Source organism: Aquarana catesbeiana, linkage group LG02 (genome assembly GCF_042186555.1).
Source record: "Aquarana catesbeiana isolate 2022-GZ linkage group LG02, ASM4218655v1, whole genome shotgun sequence".
NCBI classification, from domain to species: Eukaryota; Metazoa; Chordata; class Amphibia; order Anura; family Ranidae; genus Aquarana; species Aquarana catesbeiana.
This window is the reverse complement of record NC_133325.1, coordinates 598,738,628-598,764,920: the sequence shown is the minus strand read 5'-3', so window position 1 is coordinate 598,764,920 and position 26,293 is coordinate 598,738,628. Positions and strand designations below refer to the sequence as shown.

The 26,293-nt window shown below is 40.3% G+C and overlaps 1 protein-coding gene across 1 annotated transcript in view; it reads left to right on the top strand.

Moving 5' to 3' along the window:
• The window catches only part of ATP6AP2 (ATPase H+ transporting accessory protein 2), a 32,411-nt gene extending 8,542 nt beyond the window's left edge, over positions 1 to 23,869 (top strand). The window contains exons 2-9 of the mRNA XM_073616328.1: positions 883 to 1,010; positions 3,363 to 3,491; positions 4,028 to 4,123; positions 8,764 to 8,901; positions 13,534 to 13,587; positions 15,683 to 15,832; positions 18,878 to 18,997; positions 20,504 to 23,869. Coding sequence (XP_073472429.1) covers positions 883 to 1,010; positions 3,363 to 3,491; positions 4,028 to 4,123; positions 8,764 to 8,901; positions 13,534 to 13,587; positions 15,683 to 15,832; positions 18,878 to 18,997; positions 20,504 to 20,698 — 1,010 coding nt within the window. The 3' untranslated portion in view covers positions 20,699 to 23,869. The remainder of the gene's footprint in view (positions 1 to 882; positions 1,011 to 3,362; positions 3,492 to 4,027; positions 4,124 to 8,763; positions 8,902 to 13,533; positions 13,588 to 15,682; positions 15,833 to 18,877; positions 18,998 to 20,503) is intronic.
• Positions 23,870 to 26,293: the final 2,424 nt, after the last annotated feature.

Here is a 26,293-nt window from a genome sequence, read left to right as displayed (position 1 = left end):
TCTGGTCTGGCTGCACCTGGAGTATGCCGTCCATTTCTGGGAACCAGTCCTCAGGAAGGATGTGCTGTAACTGGAGAATCCAGAGTAGAGCAACAAAGCTAATAAAGGGTCTGGGGGACATTAGTTATGAGGAAAGGTTACGAGCACTGAACTTGTTCTCTCTGGAGAAGAGACGCTTGAGAGGGGATATGATTTCAATATATAAATACCGTGCTGGTGATCCCACAATTGGGATAAAACTTTCACTAAAATTAGAAGAAAAGTGGTTTAACCTTAAACTGCGTAGAGCAGTGATGGCAAACCTTGGCACCCCATATGTTTTGGAACTACTTTTCCCATGATTCTCCACTACACTGAAGAGTGCCAGAGCATCATGGGAAATGTAGTTCCCAAATATCTGGGGTGCCAAGGTTTGCCATCACTGGCGTAGAGGGTTCTTTACTGTAAGAGCGGTAAGGATGTGGAATTCCCTTCCACAGGCAGTGGTTTCAGCGGGGAGTATCAATAATTTTAAAAAACTATTAGATAAGCACCTGAACGACCACAACATACAGGGATATACAATGTAATGCTGACATTAAATCACACGCATAGGTTGGACTTTTGTCTTTTTTTTTTTTTCAACCTCTCTTACTATGTATTTGAAAGCCGACACTTCCAGCGTCGATCTTCTTGTCCCATGCCTGGTCTTAATGGTTTCTCTTGCCAACCTTCATGTTACTAAAGGAGGTAATGATACTAATTCGAGCCAAAAGGAGGAACCATTGTGAGTAGGGGGGGGGGGGGGGGACACTCCCTGAAGTGTTGATTTCTAAAGAGTTGTATGAAAAGTTTAGGCTGGTGTACAGCTGAAAATAATACAGTATTTTATTTTTTTTGCAGCTGCTGCTGCTGATTTTAGCGTGTTAAAAAGCCCGCAAAATCAAATCTTCAAAGCGGGAAATTGGCCTATTCCTGGAGAGCGCATTCCTGATGTGGTTTCTATATCAATGGGCTTTTCCGTGGAGGAGGTAAGATTGAATGCTGTTATCTGGTTGATATAAAGATTGAACTGACAGCTGTGGAAATTGCACAAATTTTAATTGACTCCTCTGGTGTCCCATTGGTGCTTTACGATATGTTCCCAGTAGATGTGTTGGCAGAGGTGTTCTCCCTTTAAATAAGTAGCAGACAATGAAAACCTATAGCGCTACCAATGTGAAATATATATCGATTTGACTAATCTGGACAGTTTGGTATTTTGTAGTGTGCTATATACTGCAATGATGGCCACAGTTAAATTGATATCAAACACACACCGTTAAATTTAAATTAAAATATATTATACTTCTTTTTTTTTTTATACAGCTGTAACGTGACCCAGGTCTTTCCCAGCCCATATGCGGGAAAACATCAGTAGGAGGAGCTTCTAGTCCAGTGTTTCTCAACTCCAGTCCCCAAGGCCCCCCAACAGGTCATGTTTTCAGGACTTCCATTATTTTGCACAGGTCTTTTGATCAGTTTCACTGCCTTAGTAATTACCGCAGCCCTTTCATCTAAGGGAAATCCTGAAAACATAACCTGTTGGGGCACCTTGAGGACTGGAGTTGAGAAACACTGTTCTAGTCCTCTACTTCTGGTCACATGTTCAAACAAAAGCCTTTGGAATGCAGGGGGGGGGGATACATAATATCAAACATTTTTTATCATACTACAAATATTTATTAGTTTTGTGCAAAAACATAGTGTGGGTATCTAGTGGGAGGTTCTGCCAATGACAGCCTGTTTCACAGCCCTTCTTCCTGTGTCTGTTGTTTGTATGTGCTTAGAATCATAGGGAGGTGAAGCCTCCTTCAGTCAAGTGTCAGCATGTAACATCCCACCCCTATTGTGTTTAGCTGTTTAGTGAGTATGGGGGAGTAGTGAGGGAGTGGGCTGTCATATACCACTGCATGACTCAATAGTCACATGGGCTGCACAGATAAGAAAAGATAAAAAGGAGGCTATGAACAGCTTAGAAGGGAACTGAAATTGGAGCATGCTCAGTAGATGTGGCAACTGCTGGTCTACACAGTCTCAGGCTGCAGTGGGGACCCAGACAAGGCAGGAGTGACGGTGAACAGCGGGATCAACAAGGATTATTGCAGAATACAAAAAGTGAATCTCATAGTGACGGAGTGACAAGTTTTGAACTTGTACCTACAGGTAAGCCTATTAATAAGTCTTACCTGTAGGTATAGTGAACTTGCGAGGTTTAGGATATATTCACAATAGATGCAGCCAGAGAAGTCACCAGGGCATGTGCTCTGAAGGGACGGCATACCATGCCGTTGCTTCAGAGCTCTGTGCCATAAACCATAACTCTGGTGCAGGAGTGATGTTATCACAGCTCAGCCATTCAAAGGACTGGAGCCAGCGAACCCTGAAGGAAGACCGGGAGAAGATGAAAGCCTTGTCAGCAGTGACAGCGCACTGCTGGAGGGCTTTATTTTGCGGTTTGCAAGTGGTTTAGTGGGATTATGGCTGAAGATATCAACCTTAACCCCAGTGTCGTTTTTTGCAGCCGCTCATGGAAATTTTTACAGCGTGTTTTTTCATTAAAATCGTATTTTTCAAAGAAATTGCATTTGAAAAAGCGCTGCGCAAATACCGTGTGACATAAAAAAATTGCAACAATCGCTATATATAATGCTTGGGGGTTCCACCCTAAAATGAAGCTGTCCCGATTCCTCCCTCCTGATTCCCTTACTATTCCGACGCCTGCACCCGGAGCTGAAAAGACGGATTGGCTTCGGGTGAAGACATCACGGGCGCCCTGGACAGGTAAGTGTCCTTCTTTAAAAGTCTGTAGCTGCTGACTTTTCTTATTATAAATATATATAATTTTTTTTTTTTTTGTGGAACTGCGCTTTAAACTTGTAAATAAAAAGTCCCAGAAAAAGCTTGGTCAGAAAGTGAATAAATGCCATGGCTTGCTACTGCTTATTATATTACCCGAAGAAAGGGGTTAATCTTCTGCTAGTGAGAACATTTTGCCGCTTGCTGGCAGTTACCTTTTTTTTAGCTAGAGTTCACAGAGGAATTTAGTAGCTCAGTTCTCACATATGGATATTGCCTTTTGCTTTACATTAAGGAGATCCAGTTCATCCCCTTATTTCTCATTAGCTCCTAGAGCAGAGTGTATGTTCTATAGCTGTATAGTAATGTTTTTCTCTATTTTTGTAGTAAAATATTCTTTCTTAGTCTGTTGCTGTTCTGAAAGTATTGATGTACTATGCAGTTAAAAAAAATGATAAATAATAATTTGCTGATGATGACAAATCAGTCAGCTACACTTAATCATTGCTGATTATTATATGAATTTCTCTTGATGTTTCTTGCAGGATCTGTCTTGGCCGGGGCTAGGAGTTGGCAACATTTTCCAGCGTCCACGGGCAACGGTCCTAGTTTCAGTGACTGGTGTGGAAAAATTGCCTGTAGGAGATAATGAGATTTCATACCCTGTAGAAAATGTGAGTCTTTCGGTGGTGACTTTGCTTCAGTATTGTTACGGATTTGGCCTATTTTTAATGACGTAGATACAATATTTGTAATACAGCTGTATGTGAAATTGTGGTTTTTGTTTAATGCAAATGTTGATCTTCTGAAATTTGGGAGTACTTACATTTGTTGGTAATTTAATCAGCATGCAAAGATAGTGATTGAAGCAGTGGAAAATAACTGGTATAAACTGTGGGCCACTTCATGCTGTGCATTACATACTCCTGTAGCACTACACTCTACACTGTACTGCAGGTTGCATACTCTGGAGCTCTACACTCTATATACCAGCCTTTCTCAACCAGGCTTCTGTGGAACCCTAGGGTTCCTTCATAGGTTGTCAAGGGTTCCTTGAGCAATGGCGGATTGATCACCTCCGCTATTAAGGAAAAAAAGAGATTAGACTCTTTAAAGTGGTTAACCTCTCTATTCACAATGATCATGACTATTGAATTTATGGAGCTCAACTAGTAACAATGGTTTTTCTTTTGTTTTCTTTCTTTCAAAGGCCGTTCCTTTCACTATTGATGGTGTTGTGAACTCTATTCATTCTCTATTCTCTGAGGAAATGCCAGTCGTTTTACAGTTGGCACCAATAGAAGAGGTAAGCTTTGCTCAATTATTATTATCTACAGCTGACCCTGCCTGAGAATGAGGAATGGGAGAAGATCTGGAACAAGAAGCAGTAGTGTACATGTGTTTCTGTAACCTAGCCACATATTTTTCTAACAATAGTCATTGAGTATTTAATGAGTACACATACTTTACCACAAAGAATAGGCAGCCTCTACTTGCCTTCCTGTACTCACCTGCTGCCCAGATCTGCTGGTAGATTGATTTTCAACTCAGTTGGTGGCTGATTTTTAAAGAAAACAAACAGTGAGACTTTGCACTTGGTTTTGATCCACCTGGAATATACACCACTCAAAAAAAATTAAAGGAACACTTTTTTTAGTCACAGTATAGCATTAGGTCAATTAAACGCCTTGGATATTGATCTGGTCAGTTAAGTAGCAGAGGGGGTTGTTAATCAGTTTCAGCTGCTTTGGTGTTAATGAAATTAACAGGTGCACTAGATGGGCAACTACTGGTAGCATGAGGAGATACCTGATCCTTATAGAGGTTGCACAGGCAGTCCAACTCCTCAAGGATGGCACATCAATACATACCATTGCCAAGTTTGCTATGTCTCCTAGCACAGTCTCAAGAGCATGGAGGAGATTCAGACAGGCAGTTGCTCTAGGAGAGCTCGACAGGACTGTAGAAGGTCCTGGACCCATATCTGCTCCTTTGTGCAAGGAGGAACAGGTTGAGCACTGCCAGAGCCCTACAAAATGACCTCCAGCAGGCCACTGGTGTGAATGTCTCTGACCAAACAAGCAGAAACAGACTTCATGAGGGTGACCTAAGGGCCCAACATCCTCTATTGGGCCCAGTGCTCACTGCCTGGCACCGTGGAGCTTGATTGGCATTTGCCATTGAACACCAGAATTGGCAGGTCCACCACTAGCGCCCTGTGGCTTTTCACAGATGAGAGCAGGTTCACCCTGAGCACGTGACAGATGTGAAAGGGTCTGGAGAAGCCGTGGAGAAGGTTATGCTACCTGTAACACCGTTCAGCATGACCGGTTTTGGAGCCTCCATAAAACCATTTTGTAAAATCCTTTGAGTTTAATTTTATGGTTGTTTCATGGGAGATATGGGTCTCCTGCAGGAAGACTACCTTTCAGGAGAGTTGGTAGATTTCTCTTTTATATAATACTTATTTTTGTATATGTATTTAACTCGCACACATTGTATGGCAGAAAGTTTACTGTTGTCATCTTTGCTCGCTGGGCTTCCTTCTCCTAATCCTGTCTTCTTTGCTCTTCCTGACTCCTAGGTCGGTGTAGTTATATCCACTTATCAAGGATTTTCGTTTTGGTGGGGGTTCAGCGAACCAAGAGGAGTCGACAGCTTGACGGCATTCCTTTATTTGATTCTGAGAGGTTCTTCTTCTATCCCTCCTTTTGGGGAATTTTGGTCATCTCTTGACCAATGATTGAAGGCCTTCCACTTCCTCCTGCCTTGCGATTCTCTCCCCTTGAGATTAAGCTCTGAGTTAGCACTCCGATCAGAGCGGCTACCCCCTATACTTGAGGCTTTCTTCTTCTTTGTTATGACCAGGTATCACTGTTGCTGTACCTCACTATCTAATGTTCTCTGTTTCCTCCCACCAACCGGGGATCTCTATAATTGGCATATCCAGTCTTTTACAGAATCTAGCATCTAGTTTCTTCTGGAAACCTTAAAGTTTCTGAACGACCATCCTTACGCCCTATTAAACAGGCCGGGAAGCCCCATGAATACAGGATCCTGTGATTCTTCATTTGTTCTAGTAAGGGTTTTAAAACTTTTCTCCTTACTAATTGTCTTTGTTGCCAGATCTGAAAATACCTGTAGTGCTGTTTCTTCATGTTTTGTGGAGTGATTCGTTTTAAGGCCTTCCCATATCTGTTCTTTATCTCTGTAATTATGGAATCTCGCAGTCGAGTCTCTTGGGACCTCTCCTGCCATGTCCGCTGGTTTTCTTATTCTGTGTACTCTTTCAAACATATATTTTTCTGTTGTTGATCTTACCAACAATGGGCCAAATTCTTTATCCATTTTGTCTTTTAAGACTTCTCCCTGTGTTTCAGGTAGGCCCCGAATTCTTAGTTTTTTTTTTTTGTTTTGTTTTTTTTTTTTTTTTTTTCCCTTCAATTGCGATTTTCCTAATCTTCTATTATCATATGCCTCTGCTCTTGCTGCAACCCCTCCGTCTGATCCTTAAGTTCTTTCATTTCTGCCACATGTTTATCCAGTTTTTCCTGTTTCTTCTACTATTCTTCCTTTTTTGTTTTTTTTTTTTTTTTTTGTTTTGTTTTAAGGATTTGATTCACGGGTGGAAGGCTTTCCCGAGCTCAGCAGCAGCAGCTCCTGACCCGCGGCATCATCAGGCTCCCTCAGTACCCGCAACGAACAATAAAATCTTTTAATATGTTTTGCCAGCAGTGCTGTGCAGTCACATGGTTTTCCCTGGTCTTTCTCCCAAGCAGAGAGACTCCAGCGGGAGGAGATCACATTCCTCTGCTGGTTAAGCTTCAGGAGGGACGGGGAGAGGATCAATTTCAGACCACAAAAATTACAGAAAGGGAGAGGGAGATGCAGATGCTGCAGAGAGAGCAGGATGATGGAAAGTCAGTTTACCCACAGGAACAGGCAGGATCAACCAGGCATTCTACTATATGGAAAAGGATAAATAACATTTGTAAAAAAATACTAGCACAAAAATAATGGAAGGATTGGTCAAAACAAGCAAGGATCTAAGGAAGGGTCGCTCGGTCGACCACAGAAAGCAAGGGTCGTCACAGGAAGGATCGGTCGGTCGATTGTTCATCCCTTGTAAAAGCAATAAAGTTGATTAAGAAAAAAAAAATTTTAGACAGTGTACAAAAAAGACCTTTTTATAGCATGAAATAAATAATAAAAATAAAAATTAACGTGCCCCCTCCTCCCTATGCTTACGTGTAAACAAATACTTTAAGTCCGACACGCATATGTAAACAATGATTACACCACATGTGAGATATCGTTGCACACATCAGAGTGAGAGCAATAATTCTAGCTCCAGACCACCTGTGTAACTCTAAACTGGTAACCTGTAAAGGTTTTTAAAGCGGCGCTGATGGAGCTTTTTAGGTACCGTAGTTTGGCGCCGTTCCACGGGTGTATGCAGTTTTAAAGCGTGACATGTTGGGTATCTCTGTACTCTGCATAACATCATCTTTTATATTTTAACAAAAAAATACTATTCTATAGTGTTTGTCTGCAAAAAAATTCAAATTGCAACACCGACCCCCCCCCCCCCTTTTTTTTTTTTTTTTTTTTCTCTCTAGGGTCTCTCCTTAAAAAAAAAAAAAAGTAAAAAGTATGTTTGGGAGCTCTAATTTTCTAGAAAAAAAATAAAAAATACTTATTTTTATATGTAGGAACGGAATGTCTTTATTGGACTGGGTGTGGAAACTGGTTAAAGTGATTGTAAACAAAAACAAACTCATTCAGTTTAAAATAAAAATAAAAGGCAAACACTTTTGAATAGATATAAAAAAAGGGGAAAAAAGCATTATATATATATATATATATATATATATATATATATATATATATATATATATATATATATATATATATATATATATATATATATATATATATATATATATATATATATATATATATATATATATATATAATTTTTTTTTTTTTTAATACGTGATCACACCTCTGTTCTCAGCTGCATAAGAGCTGGGGGAGAAGAAGCAGCAGTACGCTGAGCTTCCCAGTGAATGGTTGTGCAGTGGGGGTATGCCAGGTCAAGTCTGATCATTGGAGGAAAGCAGGCTTAGTTCCCAGCATAGCTAGAGAACTGACCATAGTGTGCTCTCCTGCTTAGTGTGGTCAGTTTTTTTTAATGGGATAGCAGAGGGACTGGCAAGGACACCAGGGATTTTGCATAAAGGAAGCAATACAAAGAGAACAGGATACTCTGTTATACAAGTACATGGTACAGCAGGCACATATCAGGAATATGAAGTGTTGGGGTAACAAATGTTTTAACAGAGGAGGGGAGGAGTAGCTTCAGGGGAATAGCATTGCTCTATCTAGGCAGTAGGAGAAGGGAGTGAGATCAGCTTACACACAGACTATGGAAACTGACACAGAAAGCATCAAAGCTAAAATAAAAAATATTGGTGTCCTGTGCCTGTCTATGCAGTGTCAGAGTTGTCTGAATCACAAGAGTTGTTGAATGGAATGACAGTAGGAAGCCTTTTAGTGGGAAAAACACAGAGCATTTATGCTTGGTTCACATATGAGCCACATCTGTCGCACAGCAGGGGTCTGGTGCGTGCTGGTTCACCATTTCCGGTCCGATATCGGCCTGAATTTTGGGCTGAAACGAACCAAAAAAGCATGCCTTTTTCCTGCAAAACGCACCGGACCTGCTGCAGAGATGTGTGAACTGGCTCCATAGAGAGCTGGTCATAATCACCTGCTATGCGAAAAACCCTGCATCCAATTCACATAGGTGTGAACCCAGCCTTAGACTTATGTAGCCCAAGTCAGTATTTAGCTATTTTCCTGGAATTCCATTTAAGAGGAAACAAATAAAAAAATTGGAAGTTGTATATAGTTAATAATACATGTGATATATTATATTTTCAGAGAGTTTACATGGTAGGGAAGGCCAATACAGTGTTTGAAGATCTTCCAGTTACCCTAAGACAGCTGAGAAGCCGTTTGGAGCAAGATAACTCTATCCTCTCTTCTTTACCTGCCAGCTCTTTATATAGGAATGACGAGGTAAGTTCATTATGTCCTGAAATCCATGTAAATATTTTTAAAGTGAAGCTATCAGCTGTTATTTCATATGGCAATGGCAGCTATTTTGTGAGCTGATACAGTATTCATAAGAGTGCATGAAATCACTATGAGCCAGTAAATAATCAATAGAAGACTGGCCTTTTGGGACAAATAATAATAATAAAGCTTCAGAGTTTTTTCCCTGGGTACTAATAAATGTTATAGACTTTTTTCCCAAAAAGCAAACTGGCAAGTGTTAATGGACTTTACAATAAAAATACATGTACGCATTAAAGCGGAGTTCCACCTAAAAGTGGAACTTCCCTCGTTGTACTCCTCCGCCCCTCCTCCCTCCAGTGCCACATTTGGCACCTTTCGGGGGGGGACAGGATACCTGTCTTTCACAGGTATCCTGTTCCCACTTCCGGGAGCCTCAGCCATGGGTATTGACGCCACTGCCCGGGCTCCCTCCTCCTTACCCAGCCGCCGGGCCAGTAGGAGAGAGGAGCGGAGCCACGTGCATGCGCAGTAGGTTCCCGGCGTGAAGCCATAAGGCTTCACTGCCGGGTTCCCTTACTCGCAATTTAGGCGGCATGCACCTGACAGCTGATGGAAACATCAGCTGTGGTGCCGACATCGTTGCACTCCAGGACAGGTAAGCGTCCTATTTATTAAAAGTCAGCAACTGCAGTATGTGCAGCTCCTGGCTTTTAATTTTTGCAGCGGTGGGCGGACCTCCGCTTTTAATTGCTATTTTAATGTGTTTTCTGTAAGTTATCTTTAGGTGACATTCACATTTTTAATCAATTGCTGTTCCCATAGTATTCACAGACCTCCACATTCACAGAATAATACTCTTACCTCCTATGGCATCTTTTAGACCCCTTTCACACAGAGGTGGTTTTCAGGCGTTTTAGCGCTAGAAATAGCCTTTAAATAGCGCCTGAAAACCGCCTTCCATTCATTTCAGTGTGACTTTTCGCACTGGGGCGGTGCTCTTGCAGGACGTTTTGGAAAAGGCCTGCAAGCAGCATGTTTGGGAGCGCTCTATTTGACACTCCCAAAACGCCCCGCCCATTGAAATTAATGGTTAGGGCTTCCAAAGCGCCTGAAAAGCGATTCAGAAGCGCTGCAACATGGGCGTTTTTTAACCCCTTCTAGCGGCCAAAAATTGCTCCTTAAACAGCACTGAAACGCTGCTAAAATGAGCGGCCCCAGTGTGAAAAGGGTCCTAATGCTATGTGTATTAACCACTTGAGTTTCTGGGCCTTTTTCTCCCTATATCCCCTTGAGTCCCAGAATGTTTGTTTGTTTTTCCACAATATCTCTGTTCCATTCATAATACCTTTTTTAAGTATTTGGAGTGTACTGAAACATTATGTACTCCTTCCTTTTTTTTTTTTTTTCTTTTTTTTTCAGGACAGACGGGGCTTTGATTTGCCATCAGATTTAGATGCATATATCTTTTGTCCGTGTGTGTGTGTGTGTGTGTGTGTGTGTGTGTGTGTGTGTGTGTGTGTGCGTGCCTTTGCTTTTATTTATTGTAATGGGAAGAATACACAGTGGCTTAGTGTTTAGCACTCCTGTGCTAAAATGTTAATTGGCTACTGTTTTTAAATGTGTGTGTGTGTGTGTGTGCTTTTATGTATGCGAGATGGGGACCTTAGATTGTAAGCTTCTTGAGGGCAGAGACTATTTTTGAATGTACAATATGAAAAAGCACTGTGTAAATTATTGGCAATAAATAAAAATACCTAAATTTTAAAAATAAGTGTGTGTGTGTATATATGTGTGTGTATATATGTGTATGTGTGTATATATATATATATATATATATATATATATATATATATATATATATATATATATATATATATATATATATGTGTACATACGTACATACGTACATACGTACATATATACACACACACACACACACATTCATATTCTCTGAAAATCGATAAAGTGGGTGACAGATTGCGTCAGAGCGCGGCCCGATCCTCGGAGGACATCATATGAGGGGGTTAAAGCAGCTCCCAGGACTCAGGTGGTTTAAAACTCCACTCTCAATGCTGTTTGCTATCTACCCAGCACTTTTACCATTTCTGCACTCCACTTTTCAGAGTCTTCAGTAATCAGTTATCCCCATAGATTCTGTGTGGTTCAATGATGCAGAGCAGATTGCAGGAGCCAGAAACTTATTGGGATGCTGGTGTACAATGTGGAGAGCAAAGTTTTTCATTCTACATATATTGCAAAGGATGCTGTGGAATTTTACACTGTACACTTCACTCACTAAAATCTACCCAGATAATTTTTATGAAAGTAGCCTTCAAGACATAATGTGGCAAATATTTGGACTTCTCATCACTTTGTGTGCTGGTGACAATGGCAGGGAGACTACAGAGGTCCCGCTTGGCTGCTGTGTCAAAATTTGCAGAGAATCTTGTGTGCTGTTTTACTAACAGATTCTCCTTGACAATGCCCCACTAACCTAATAGTAAGATTTGAGACATGTCATTGCTGCATCATATAGCATTTATTAACCCCTTCCTGCTCGGCGTATAGTAAAATGGCGGCCACGGGATCTGTCACCGGCTATGACTGATCACTGTACCGGCCTGCTGCCAGTATCTTGTGACCAGTCACAGTAGATCACATGACCATTGTAAACAATGGATGGCTTCCTTTTATGCCATTCATTGTATATAATTGTGTTGCTACTCTGTTTCCCCGAAAATAAGCCCGGGTTTTTTATTAATTTTGGCAACAAAACACACACAGTAGGGCTTATTTTCGGGGTAGGTCTTATGTCATGTGCTGTCTTCTTTCCTGCTCTCACTCCCTGCCTGTCAGGAATCCCCAGTGGAACCAAGTAAAAGTGCTAGAATCCACTCTACTACAGTAGTATATAATGTAAACCGTGTGTGTTTCTGTAATAGAATTGTGTCAAATACCTTCTTAGCTTCTGTCACCCGCCAGAGCTCTCTTCCCCGCTCCGTGCACTGCAGCAGGGGGGGCCGAGATCCCCCGCTGGGAGAACTGGAGGAGAGAGCATCGGAAGGTCAGCTGAGCCCCGAGTGGCGCTGTACCGAAGGTATTTTACACAATGTTATGTTACAGACACCTACACAGGTTACATTATATACTACTGTAATAGAGTGGATTCCAGCATTTTACAAGGACTTTAAACTAGGGCTTATTTTCAGGGGTGGAGCTTATATTGCAGCCCTCCCCGAAAATAACAGTAGGTCTTATTTTTAGGGTAGGTCTTATTTTTGGGGCAACACAGTAGCTGTGATTCGTCAGTGATTTACATGATACAGACAGGGCGAAATTCAGTTTTGGCCAAATTCACTGGTATAAACAATCAATGTGTGTGTTAAAAAAAAAAAAAAAAAAAAAAAAAAATCATGATCGCTTCCCTGGAGTAGTACAGTATGGTAACACTATATTGCTCTGGTCACAGTGTGTTAGGGGGGAAAAATATTGTAAAAAATGTATATAGACCTTTTTACCCATACTGTCACCAGTCAGTGTCCCTGATCACTGCCACACCCAATTATATGATAATGCTGTACTGCACTAGTCACAGTATGTAAAAAAGAAAAACCTTTATTTTATTTTTTCCTTAATTTTCCCAAAAAATTGTGACAAAAAAAGGCAACTTCAAAAAAAACTTGCCATGCCTCTTACTAAATACCTTGGTCTGTCTAATTTCCAAAAAGGGGTCATTTGTACTGTCTTGGTGTGTTTGGGTCTCAAGAACATCAGGATTGATCAATTTTCAGCTCTATATACCATAGTTTGTAGACTATCATTTAGTCTGTAGGAAAGTTTTATATACACTGATTTGGGTTATTTTCACAAAAGAAATGTTTTGACCTAAATTTTTGAAGAAAGATTATTTATTTGCAACATTTTATAACTAAAACGAAGAAAAATTGAGGTTTTTTTTTTTGGGGGGGGGGGGGTTCAAAACTTTCGGTCTATTTCTGTTTTGTATTTAGCAAAAAATTAAAAAAAAAAAAAAACAGTGGTAGTTAAATACCACCAAAAGAAAGCTCTATTTTGTGTGGAAAAAAATTTAAAAAATGTATTTTGGGTTGCATGACCGCGCAAATGTCATTCAAAGTGCGACATCGCTGAAAGCTGAAAAGTGGCCTGGGTAGGAAGGGGGTGAAAGTGTCCGATATATTAAAGTGCTTAAACTGCATCTAAAGCCAAATCTTTTTTGTTAGTTTTGAATAGCATAGGGAAGGTTTAGAGACCCTGTCAGGTTATTTTTGTGACCTGTGTCCTGCTAGGGAGATGCATGACCTTCAGGACTGAAAGTGAGGGAGAATTCAAACATTTTGTATTGTTTACCCCGGAACAAAGCGGAAATCCTTCAATCAGCAATCTGTTCTATAGTGACCGCGCTCTGAGGGGATTTCTCCTCACTTCTGTTGCGTCTACAGGAGAGGAACTAAAGCGAAATCTCCTCAATGGCCCCCAGTGGGACCAAGATAGCAAAAAACTGTCAGGAATCTCTCTCCAGTTCTATTTCCTTTTTTGAATGGTATACATTTGTTTGCTTTTAGGAAATATGAAACTTTGAATATAAAATAATCCTTTTTGTCCTTTTTATAGACAGACAGGCTCTTTCTTTCTGAACTGCAAGCTCTACAGGACATTACAACTCTGGTAAGCAAGCAATCAATTGAAGACTATTGTAGCTGTAATCCAACCTCAGAATGTCAAGTAAAAAAAGTTTACATGTATGCCATGATTTACAAAATATATAGCTAATATGAGTCCCAGCACCCAAAGAAGCCAGCAATTCTATATCTGTATTCCAAGCACTCATACGTTGGTGTGTGTGGGTGATAACCAGCTGGACTGTCAGTTATGTCTTTGGATTGTGTGGCAAAGCTGGAATTCTCAAATGAATACATAAAAGCTCGATGCAGACACTGTTGACGGTTAACAGTTGAATCATCCAGGATCTCTAGTCCACAAATCGAGGGAGTTAACCAGCTAAGATATAGAATTTTTAAGGCAAATTCTACTTGGTGAAAAGACAGTTTTGCATTTTACGTGTTTAGTACTGTTTACGTTCTGATGTTCACAACTTTGGATGGCAAATCTGACTTCAGGGCTATCTTCTAGTCAAACCTCATTTCTTTACCCTACATCAGGGATATGCAATTAGTGGACCTCCAACTGTTGCAAAACTACAAGTCCCATCATGCCTCGGCCTCTGGGTGTCATGCTTGTGGCTGTCGGACACTTGCTATGCCTCATGGGACTTGTAGTTCTGCAATAGCTGGAGGTCCGCCAATTGCATATCCCTGCCCTACATCATATTTACCTAGATTTACATTGAATATAATTTTTATTAACAACAGATTTTGAGATAATTTCAGAAATAGGTATTCAAAATGAGTAAATTCTAATACACTTGAAGATTAGCAGTGGAACAGTAAGTAAATTGCAATAAGGAAATTCTCAAATAGGTCAATAAATGTGTCAAGGCACCGTTCGTGATAATGTAACATGATGATGAAATGGGCAAAAGCGCTTTCTCAACTGTTGCCCAGAATGCATGTAGTCATTGCAAAATCAGGAGGCCGTAAAGGACCAATTCTGAACAGTATTTATGGAAAAGAGGAGAGCGTAGCTAAAGGTAAGAAGAAAAGAGAAAGAAGAGAGAAGTGGATTGGGGTTTACTGACCTAATCTATTTGTCAATTTTTTGACCGAATGAGGTGAAATGCATCCAAATGCACCGCTTTTCAGTTTGAACCATTAGCCATTCTACCACTTCGTTACCTGCTAGTTTATTCTCGCTTTATTCTCTGTTAAAGCAGAAAGTTCTGATGTCACAAACTGCGAGCAGGCAGGCTCTTTATTGCAGAAGAGACCTGCAATGCCTCTTTTGCAATAAACTTCACCTATCTGCCAGCTTGCAGCATTCTCCAGCATGTAAGTTGAGCTGCACATGTGCAGCTCAGCTTACATTTCTGGTAGGGTGGCTGACTCCTGTGCAGCAGTGATGTCATCCTGTGCTGGCCAATGAAGATGGCTGAAGACCAGCATCCAGCAGAAGATACCGGCAAGGAATGGGGACCATTGAAGAAAAGTTAGTATAGCTCTGTTTCAAGTTTGTTTTGGCATAGTAGTATTAAACAACATGATCATTTTTTATTTTGCCTTTTTAATGCAGTCTCAAAGCCAAATAAAAGTGAAACTCCTGGCATAACATTTACTCTGGTTTTCTGTCTTGGTGACCACACAGCCGTGAGGGAAGTTTGAATGAAAGTGTGGGGAGGGGAGAGAGAACCTCAAACCTGACCAAAGATTTTAAAGCATCCCCAATGTACTAATGAAGTTTCTGTTGTTGACTATCTGCAGCCCTATCATGCCTGATGAAGGGGTCCTGCATGGCTCTGAAACATTGTGATAGCTGAATAAAGCTTTGGACCTGTTCTGCAGATCCTTGGTGTGCTGGTGACATTCTCTTGTTCCTATTGGGCAGAGTATCATGACTTCTTGTCCCTGTGAGCACATCATTTTTATTGATGTCTTTTTCTCCATTTGGAAGATGTCCCTTTACTTGACAGAGGGTTTATTCTTTGTTCTATTCTTCTTGACCTTTCTATCCAGAAAAGCAAAACAAATTTTATTTTTTTTTTGTTGGAGTTTCACTTTACGTGATATGTCTAAAATTTTATATATTTTTGAAAATTTGTTTAAAAGACTCCTTTTTTATATTTAGTATGTGCATCTCTTTCATGCAGCTTTCTCGGCATAAGCATCTGGCCAAAGATAATGCCCCAGATATTTATTGTCTGGAACTGACTGGTTTGGAAGAGATCAAGAAGCGTTATGGTGAAGACTCTGTAAAATTCAAGGATGCAAGTAGACTTTTGTCAGAAGCTCTTCAGAAGGTAACGAAGTGTACAGATTTCTATCTTCTAAGTCGGCTTTTGTGAATGTGGGTTACGGCAATGCCACAGGGCTGTTTTACTAATAGCTAGCTTAAAACTGTTAAATCTGGACTACCCCTGCTCTTTTGGGCTCAGGTTCACACTACTGCGATGTGACTTTAATGTGATTTACGATGCTACTATGCAGCGCAACTTTGACGCGACTTTGCATTCTATTCTATGGAGCGAAGCCGCATTGGAAATTGCACAAAACAGTGCAGAAATCTTTTTTAAGATTGCAACATTCTGAGTCGCATGGATTAGAATGGGCACCATTGAAAATACACAAATTTCCAGTTGTCATGTGATTTCTTTGCAACTAAAACCACATCAGTGTTGCACTAGTGTGAGCCAGTCTTGAAGAGCTACACCTGTGGCTAAGCAAACCACAAAAAAAATCCCTGCTGAACACAGAGTGAATTTCTATGATGTAAATATGAATTGGAGGAGATTATTTAGTTTTCAAGTCTTAATGATAGAAGTACATTTTAACAAGCCTCTGTATTCAGAATACCAACAGGACAGGTGTTAAAGTGTCGTTCAAACCAATGGATGTGCAGTAATGACAGTATCTTCCAGTAGTTAGTTGAAAACTGTTCTGACTGACAGCAGATGGGAAGGTTTGCATAATTCAACAGGATTTATTCATAAAATTGTACCTAACACATTAAAGCCCTCTTAAAGCAGTAGTAAATGTTCAGGATAAAAAAAAAATAACTCTCCCTGCAAGGAAAAGGCATAATGTGCTAGTATGGATCGCATACTAGCACATTTTGAAAGACTTGCCTTGAAAAGAAGCCCTCCAGCTGCACGCTGTCACCGACAACAGGCACTTCCATCTGCACCCGGTTTTCCTTCTGTGTTGCGAAAATGGCCTCAATGGCTGAGCTGTTATGATGTCATTCCCACAGCACGGAGCTCTGAAAGGACGGTACAGGTATTGCCGTTCCTACAGAGACGTCACTGGCTGCTGCTTACTAGAATATATCCTAAACGGTGCACAATTAGGAGATATTCAGTTAACCTACAGGTAAACATAATAATAGGGTTTACTACAACTTTAAAGTGATTGTAAAGGCTCGTGTTTGTTATTTAAAAAAAAAAACAAAAAACATACTTTCATCCACTGTGCAGTTCGTTTTGCACAGAGTGGCCCCGATCATCCTCTTCTGGGTTCCCCCGGCGGTGCTATCAACTCCCCCCCCCCGCATCATATAACCCCCTAGGAGAAGCGCTCTCTTGGGGGGAATTATCTTGCAGGTGCGCTCCCGAGTCCAGCATTTGCGTTCATAGACACAGGTGGCAGGACTCGGCCTGCCCCTGGCGCCCGCATCATTGGGTTTGATTGACAGCAGCCGGAGCCAATGGCTGCGCTGCTATCTATCCAATCAAGGGCCGAGAACATGCATAGGAAGCATTAAGGTGAAAAAACACGAGGGTTTACAACCCCTTTTAAGCCTTGCTCATGTCACAGTTTCTTTACACATCACTGAAAAAGGGGTCTATTCCTCCTTTTCGAGCCATGTAAAGAATTATTCGGTTTATTTTTTGGGCCAAATGTACATCCAGAACTGCTGGTTTATAGTGCAGATACAGGCTTTTCCTATAGTCTGTTTTCTGAAGGCTCTATTGTGTTTTGACACTGGTTCATTGCAGGGCTTTTTGGTTTCTTTTGGCCCTCTACAACCTGTCTGGTTCTACTTTCATAAAATAGTGAAATCCTAATGTTCAATAGAGGAAATGCAGTTAATACAGGGGGAAAAAAATATGAGGGTCCCTATTTTACACCTAACAGAGCAGCAATGTGTGTTTTTTTTTGTTTTGTTTTTTTTTTTTAAATCATTAGGCTGGCCTACGTTTCTGGGTTTTATTTATTTATTTTTTTTGTTTGTTTTTTTTTACCACATGTTTGTGCACCTTTTTGTCAAAGGGCTACTGCAGAAGGTGCAAAGTGACACTAAACTTTTTTGTTTAAGATTACATGTGTAAAACAGATTTTTATTTTAAAGTGGTTGTAAACCTTTACAGACAACGTTTGCCTACAGGTATAAGCCTATAATAAGATATGAGATATTTACAATATACGCTTGCGCTGACGTTATCGGCGCATGCACACTTTATAAAGGGCACGATTGTGCCGTTTCTGCAGGGCCCGTGCCATGACCGTCTGCTCCCACGTGCATGCGCGGAAGTGATGTCATGGGACGCCGGCCAGTCACGGAGCTGGAGTCCGCGGCCCTGGAAGGAAGAGGGGTGAAGATAGATGCTTCCACCAGCAGGGACATTGTGGGCTTCGTTTGCAGGCAAGTGGCACATAATGGGCTAGTATGCGATTCATACTAGCCCATTATACTTTTACTTTGCAGGGGAATAAAGAGGAAGTAAAACCCATCAGGGTTTACTTCCTCTTTAACTCCAAAGTCCCGTAGTTGTTCTCTGCCCCTCCTCTCAAATCCCCAGTTTTTGTTTTTTTTTTGCTGCAGCAAGCTAACTTCCTGTGTTAGATGGTGGCAATGTTTGTTCTCCGTGGTCTTGCGAGACCCTCAAGAACAAGTTCTGACTAGCTCAGTGTTTAAGAAAAAAAGAGCTGGATGCATTCTAAAATGCATAAAATATAACTAAAATAAAATGTATAAAAACACTTATAGGTAATAACAGCAGAGACTGTTGACCCAAGGAATATCTGTTTGCCTCTTGGAAAAAGAAAAGGGATTTTTTTTTTCCATGCTGGAGCAAATTGTGCCATACTTTTTTATAGGGTTTTTTGCCTTCCTCCAGATCAACTATGGGTACAGGATTTTGTATATGGTGATTGTATATCCGTATTTTTTTTCTATTGGTTGAACTAGATGGACTTTATGGGATGTGTGTGTGGTTTTTTTTTTTTTTTTTTTTTTTTTTTCTGTTTTATTTTTTCTCCAACCTAAATATGTAACCATGTCTATGACCTTACTACCATGTGCAGGTTGCAATAATAGTCTATATACTAATTTCACCTTTTTCCAGTTTGCAGATGATATGTACAGTATTTATGGGGGAAATGCAATAGTGGAAGTTGTTGCTGTGGAAACATTTGAAACCCCCCTTGTAAGGAAAAGTCGATCCATTCTGGAATCTCAGGCCATTGTAAGTGCACCTTGAGCAGGTCTCTTTGACTGCAGTTAAAGGGGAAATTTGTAATCTTTTTTTTTTTTTTTTTTTTTTCTACGTGTACATTAGAAATCTTTATATAAATGTTTTACCGAACAGTGTTAATATTTTTTAACAACTTTTTTTTGTATCTGTAGTTTATAATCCTCTCTGTACATGCGGCAGCCATATTTGCTAAGTACATATACATGTTCTGCATCCTGCTTAGTAGTGTTGAACAATGGAGGTACCTTACAGTTTTCTCTTTTAGCTATGCAAGTTTGCAAGGCTGAAAAGCATAGCACATTTTACATCTTTTAGGTCTGAATTTGTATTACTTCAGCTGTAGATCTGGTAGAATAGCCAAAGTGTAAAAGTGATAGGCTATCAATCATCAGTTTTGAGAATATGGTACTGCATGTTTTTAGAGCTTTTTATAGACTTTATACTGAAACCAATATTTTTTGTTTTAAACTAAACCTCTTTTAAATAAAGTAGGGAAGAATGTCTTAACATATGGTTCATTAAACACCATTTTTCCTGAGCGCACTAGACATTAACATTGTATATTCTCAGAGGTGTAACATGCCTGCTTCCTTTAAAAATCAGATTTTTGTTCAATGTATTGCATTTTCTATTAACGTATAACTAAAGGCACAATTATTTATTTATTTTTATTTTTGGATAGAGTAGAGAGAGCTGTGAACACCATTTTGGTTTTGATTGCTGTCTGTTCCCCCATTGGGGAGAGTCACCCTCACTTTTTGTTATGCTTGCCATTCTCATTAAAAGTGAAGTTAAAAAAATTAAAAAAAAAACCCTGAATACTTGGTTGTCCCCAGAACAGGAGTACAATGGAAATCTTCCAGTGAGTACATTAGTTCTGGTGACAACCAGAGATTCCCTCACTTTGGAGGGATTTCCTCTCACTACCTGTATTGGCTATGGGACACAAATAGGTATATGTCTGCCTTGTGGGGGGGAAAAATTTTTTTTTTTTTTTTTTTTTTTAAATCCTACTTTAAGGGTGTTTTTAGGATGTTTGTGTAGCTAGTCTTAATAATGCTAGATATAAATGTTCCAATGAACCAGGGCTGCTTTATTCAAAGTGAAGGAAGACCTGGATAGGTGTCATTCAGGGTCCTATATAAGGGAAACAAAAGGGGCAGCTGCTTAGGACAATAAAAAGAGAGGATGACATGGGTTTTTAGGTCTGTGCACAATGATCAATGTAAAAATTACTGGCAAACCATAAGGCATAGCTTCATTTTTTAGGGGGGTGTTCTATAATCTGCCCACCAGAGCATAAGTTCCCATTTGTACTTTTGCTGCTACTTGTACTGTCTAGTCCGGTGTTGCAGCACATTGCACCAGAGTACCATCGATGGCAGCAGCTCCACTTTTCATTCCTTCTAGTTATCTATAAAAGGCATCTGACTTTTCTTATGTGGAAAACCTGTCTGCCACAATATCTTAACTAAAGTCTTTCATTATCTGTTTTAGAGTAACCCTGGAAGTCCATACAACCTGGCCTATGAATATAATTTTAACTACGCTGTTGTCTTCAACATCATCTTGTGGATTATGATTGGCCTGGCTCTAGCAGTCATTGCAGTCTCATACAACCTGTGGAACATGGACCCCGGCTATGACAGCATTATCTACAGAATGACCAATCAGAAGATTAGGATGGACTAGAGTTTGGATTTCCTAAAGCAAACCATGCCATTCCTCTTGCTATCCTTGCTTATTCCTATCCCTCTCTAACAGTACTTGCGTATAGAGACCGTAAGCTCCTTGTTGCTCCTCTCTCATGTCGCAGATCTCTAACAATCCCTAGATAGCTGCAGTGAAACTTTGTAATCCACCATACTAACCTTCACATATCCATGCCTTCTTTCCCTATTGACTGAAGACAATTTTTTTTTTTTTCCTGTTCGCTGACCTCAATGATGGTTCTAGCTAATCTGGAAAGTAAGGGAACTGCCATCAAAAGTCTGCATCTTCACAGCTACTAGCCACATATTGCTAGAGAGTTATGTCTTGAGATGGGGAGCAAAAAGAGCTTCTGTGCACATATTGTTGGAAGGGATAGCAAGAGGAATGTCATGGTTTACCTTACATTATTTAACAATAAATTCCATTGTTTCCTCATTTTTTAATTTGTGAGTATTTTAAAAAAAGAAAAGGTATACAAAAAATTATATTATGTACTACTGAGGTTGTTCAGATTAAATAGTCCTTTGTAACTGGAGACACAGAGAAAACAGGTTTGCAAAGGGCAGCAATATTTTAACTTTGAAAATCTGTAACTTGGTCATTAACCCGTGACTAATAGATACTCTAATATCTAAACCGTGCCTCCTCTCTACTGGTATGTCTGATACCCATCATCTGGACTGGAAGTTAAGTGAAACCTCCCTTGAGGGGGACACAGACTGCAATAAAACCGCAGCAAAATTACTAAACCTTCCCCAATCTACTAAGAATTTGGTTTTATTGCTACCTCATTCCCCATTGGGGCTTCACTTTTGTGTGCTCTCTAAAACCTTTCAAAAATACAGTGAGTGAGGAGACATATACCTGAATAGAGACAAAGACAACTTTAAAACTTGAAGTGGGGGGAGGGGGGTGTACAGTTAGTTTTATTTTAGATTTATTCTCATTGTGCTACATATGTAAAAAAAGAGGCCATGGTCTCGCCTTGTATGCACAATTAGTATAAAATATTCTGCTTGTGGACACTTTTTTTTTTTTTTTTTTTTAACCTGGATTCTGGCATGATGTTCGCATTGCCATGCCATTGTTTACTTGATAAACACATTTCCTTATGGCATCAAAAAAGAAGCTTGGGAAATTTTGAAGCATCTTGGTGCAATCAGCCCAACAACAACCTGCCTGCAGATGTTTTGTGGCATGTTTACCACGTTATTTGCAGATGGTACAGCTCTATTTTGTGGCTCTTTCAGGTGGTATTCATTTTTTAGGAATCCATTGGAAGTATTCATCTCACATTCCTCCTAATGGTTGTAAATAGTTTAGTTTAAAAGATGCAAATATTTAAAGGCCCTTTTGCATTATTTCTGACTACAGACACCTCAAAATATTGAGGCTGCATTTTCAACAGTGCTAGGATCTGAAGATGCTTTATACATGGTTATATCTTAATAAGTAAAACCGTCTGTCTATCTGAGGACAGATTGGGTAAATTCCTGAACATCTAATTGGCATAACACTCGCTACTTTATAATTACCATAGGGAACCCTTCCCTTATGGAAAATATCCAGGTCTGTGTTGCTCCAATTCTAGACTGATGTTCATGAAAGTATCAAATTTGTTTTCCAATCCCTTGTTATGCTATTTAAAGCAGAACCCACCAATTTAACTGCTTCCCAAAATGGTTACATTCGAGGCATGCCTTGAAAGGCCCCGTTCACATGTATTTTTTTGGAGCTTGTAGCTCGAAGCTTAATAACACAAGCAAAAACCTATTGTTTTTAATAGCCCTTGTTCGCCTGTCACTTGTAGCAAAATGCCTTTCTTAAAATGCACAAGCTACTTTTCCAGGCACAATTTAGCGGTTTTGCATAGATTTCAATGAAAATGCCTGAAAAGTGCAACATGAGTTTTTCTCAAGCGTGTTTTTTTTTTCCAAGCGTTTTGCTGTTTTCTGCTCAAACAGCAGCTCTTCACCCCTTTTTAGTTGAAAATGCCTGACAAAGCTTCAGAAATGTACAATTCTGCTCCAAATAAAACACTCAAAATCACTTAAAAATGTGACGCTTACGTGTGAATGTAGCCTAAAGCTACTAGTGTGTTCTCAGCTGAACTGTAAAGTCATCAAATGGCTGGTGTTATAACTGATCACATGTGCAGATCAAACAGTGGGGTTAGATGGCCGCTTCCTTGGCTGTAAAGGATAGGGGGGTTTTGTTCTGCTTTAACATTCCAGCTTAGTTTTATCATTTCCATTATTATACATGTACAATAGTGTATGTGAATTATATAAAAGTATACCAGGGCTGGAAAAATCTCTAGACACAGATGGCCAAAGCACCAAAAAAGGGCCTGTGTTCAAGGGTATTGAATTGTCAATCCCCTTTTTTTTTTTTTTTTTTTTTTCCCTTACCTCTCCCCCCAGTCACTAGGAAAGTAAAAGGCAGCTTGACGCCTCTCCCAAGGTACATGCGGGGGTAAAAAAGATTCCATGTGCGAGAAAGTACACTGCATTTGTCCATCTACACAGGCCCTAAAGTTGGTGCTTCAATGTTAAACCTTTTATGCATAGATAGCCATCGTTGCAGTGCAGCACATCGTTGCAGTGCAGCACAGTTAAAAAAAAAAAAAAGTAGAGCATGCTGCATTTTTCTGCACTGAAAATGCAGGCAATGCAATACAAACACGCTTCAGATGCACTGTGCCCCTTTGAGCCAGGAAACCCAAGCCCAAAAAACGTATAGAAAAATGCAGTGCTAAACAAAACACATTCAAGTGCACGTCAACTGCATGCAAACATGCAGTCAAAAACACAGTTGTGTGCAGTTTCTGGTGTGAATGGGCCCTAAAAGTGCTTAAATGTTATTTTGTGTCTTTCTAGTTTAAAAAAAATTAAGTTCAAAGTAATTCTGGTAAGTCCCCATTTCTAGTATTTAAATGAAACAAAGCCTTTCTCACCTTCCCTGGGTACATTTGTAAATTGGTGTGTGGACTGTGGAAGTTTCTTTTTAAATTTATCTATAAAGATTTGAATTATTGTTCTAATAATAAATGTGCTGTGTATGTTTGACCGTGTGCTTTACTTGAACCACTATTCCTGTAAGGGTTGAACAACTGTACAATTTAAAACAAATAAAAATCCCAGGATGTTCTGTGCCTCTTTATTCTTTTTATTATTCTACAACCCCTCAGCATATATCGTACATAAACCTATACCAAGAAACAGGACAATTGTCTGGAGCCTGGTACCAATGTTCCAAAATTGTAGCTAATATACAGTATATTTATAAATAGCTCATGTAATACACCTTTCCCTTAAAGTCTAGTAAAACCTCAATTCCCCAATCCTACAGTACAGGATATGGGCTGCTTTAAGTCTTGATTATGGGTTTTATGCTGCCACCTTCAGGTGCGTTGTCAGCACAGCCCATTTAACTCCTCCCACTCCCAGTAAGCTTCAGTTTTTGCTAGCATCCTTGGGTGATAAGCGACCTCTCTCCAGCGAGAGCAGGTGTTGGCTTGTAATTCTGATATTTCTGGAAATCTGAAAACTACACATGATTTTTCAGATGGAGAAATCCTTCTCCCCTTGGCTGCATTGATACCACAGTGGCAATATGATAATGGACACCAGATCAGTTGCGCCTTGGCAGCACATTGGGGAACCACACCCAGGCCCTATGATGTGGAAGATACAGGACCAGCCTGTAACATTGTTTGGCACTGGACTCTTCATTTGGCAGTCTCCCTCATTACAGCAGTTCAACACGTTATTTGCCTGCAGAGTGCTTTACAGGTCTAGGGCAGTGGCATTCCGAATCTCGGTAGTTCCACTCTCTGAAGTACTTCTCCATGGAGGAGAGGGTGTGCCCTACTAAAGTGGGAAATCCCCTGGGAAGAAGCTGGTACCCTGATGTAATGAGTCTGGGGCTTTGCTCCTTTCCTTGTTGGGCCCCCATAGCCTTTCACACCCCAGCCTCCCCCCTTTGCCTCAGCCCCTGCATTAGGAACAGAGGGGTGAGTGGCAAGAGTACAATACCTTGTGCCAGGAGCAGTGTTCGAGGAGCTGTGAAACTTTTACAAAGTTTTTTTTTGTGGCCACGGCCTACTGTGTGCCATTTTTTTAAATGGTTTGTTGCAGGAATTAACATAGCATGTACCACTTTCTGGAAGCTAAGGAGATTTTGGTCCTGCCCCTGCAACACATTTGGGAGTGCAATGGCCTGTCTTGTGTGCATAGTCACACCCTCTATAGGAGGTTCTCAGCCCTGACTCCAGGCACTGCCTTGAGCATGATGCCATACTACAGACAAGTACACTACAGGACCAGATTGTGGCTCAGGTGTCCGCATCAATGGGGTAAAGCAGGCGTCCCAGGGTTAATCAATAGCACACTGATTAGATATTGAAATAAGATGTTCAAAAGATCATTTAAAATTTTCACAATGTAAAAAGAAATGTAAGAGCATCCCCGTAAAAGACTTTAATGTATAGATGCAAATGAAATCCGCTTGCTATTTTGGACCATTTCCGGGCTAAAAGGGCCTGACAGTGCGATTTTGGTCATTTTTGGGTTAAAAAAGCAGTCAGTGCCATTTTGGACCATTTTTGGGCTAAAAGGGCCAGAAGTGCGATTATGGACAATTTTTAGGCTAAAGGGGCTGGGGGGGTGCGATTTTGCACCATTTTCGGGCTAAAAGGCTGGCAGCAACACGTCCAGTACCAGGAAATTGTAACCTCCCAGGGTCTGGAAATGCGTTGCACAAACCTTTTCTTCAAGGCCTCCTGAAGATGTTTCATCCTCTGCTCCCTCTGCAAAGGCAAGATGAATTCTGCAATCTTACCCTTGTAACATGGATCAAGAAGAGTTGCCAGCCAGTAATGATCCCTCTCCTTTAGATTATTTCAGCTATCTCTCAGTCTTCGAAATCTGTCCCGTTACTATATTTTTCCTCAGTTGAATTATTTTAAAACTACCAATCTCTTAAATAATGTATAACGATTAGCTTACACTCTGCTATATTGAGCCTTTATAGGTAATGGTTGTCTGTAAGTCAGCTATAGTAATGCAACTTTCTCACAACCAATCAAGTTCGTCTAACAACAATTTTGTTTTAATCTGCCAGCTATATTTCGGAAATAAAACTATCTTACATGTAAGGTAAACCGTTTTTTTTATGCTATATTTCCAACGATAACTAAACCTGTGCTAAATTCAGGGTAAGTCAGCGAGAAGATTATTTCAGGAGAGGAGAGTTATAGAGGAAGGAGCAGAAGATTATTTCAGGAGAGGAGAGTTATAGAGGAAGGAGCAGAGTCCTCCAGCAGTGCAGAGTAGCTATCTAGTAACGCAGTGGTCATCAACCCTGTCCTCAGGGCCCACTAACAGGCCAGGTTTGCAAGATAACTGAAATACATCACAGGTCATATCGTTTGCTGCTCAGTGATTGCAGTATTCTAGTCTGCATCTACCCAAGGTAATACATAAAACCTGGCCTGTCCGTAGGCCCTGAGGACAGGGTTGATGACCACTGCTGTAAAGAGAAAAAAAAAAAAAAAAAATCAGTATACATACC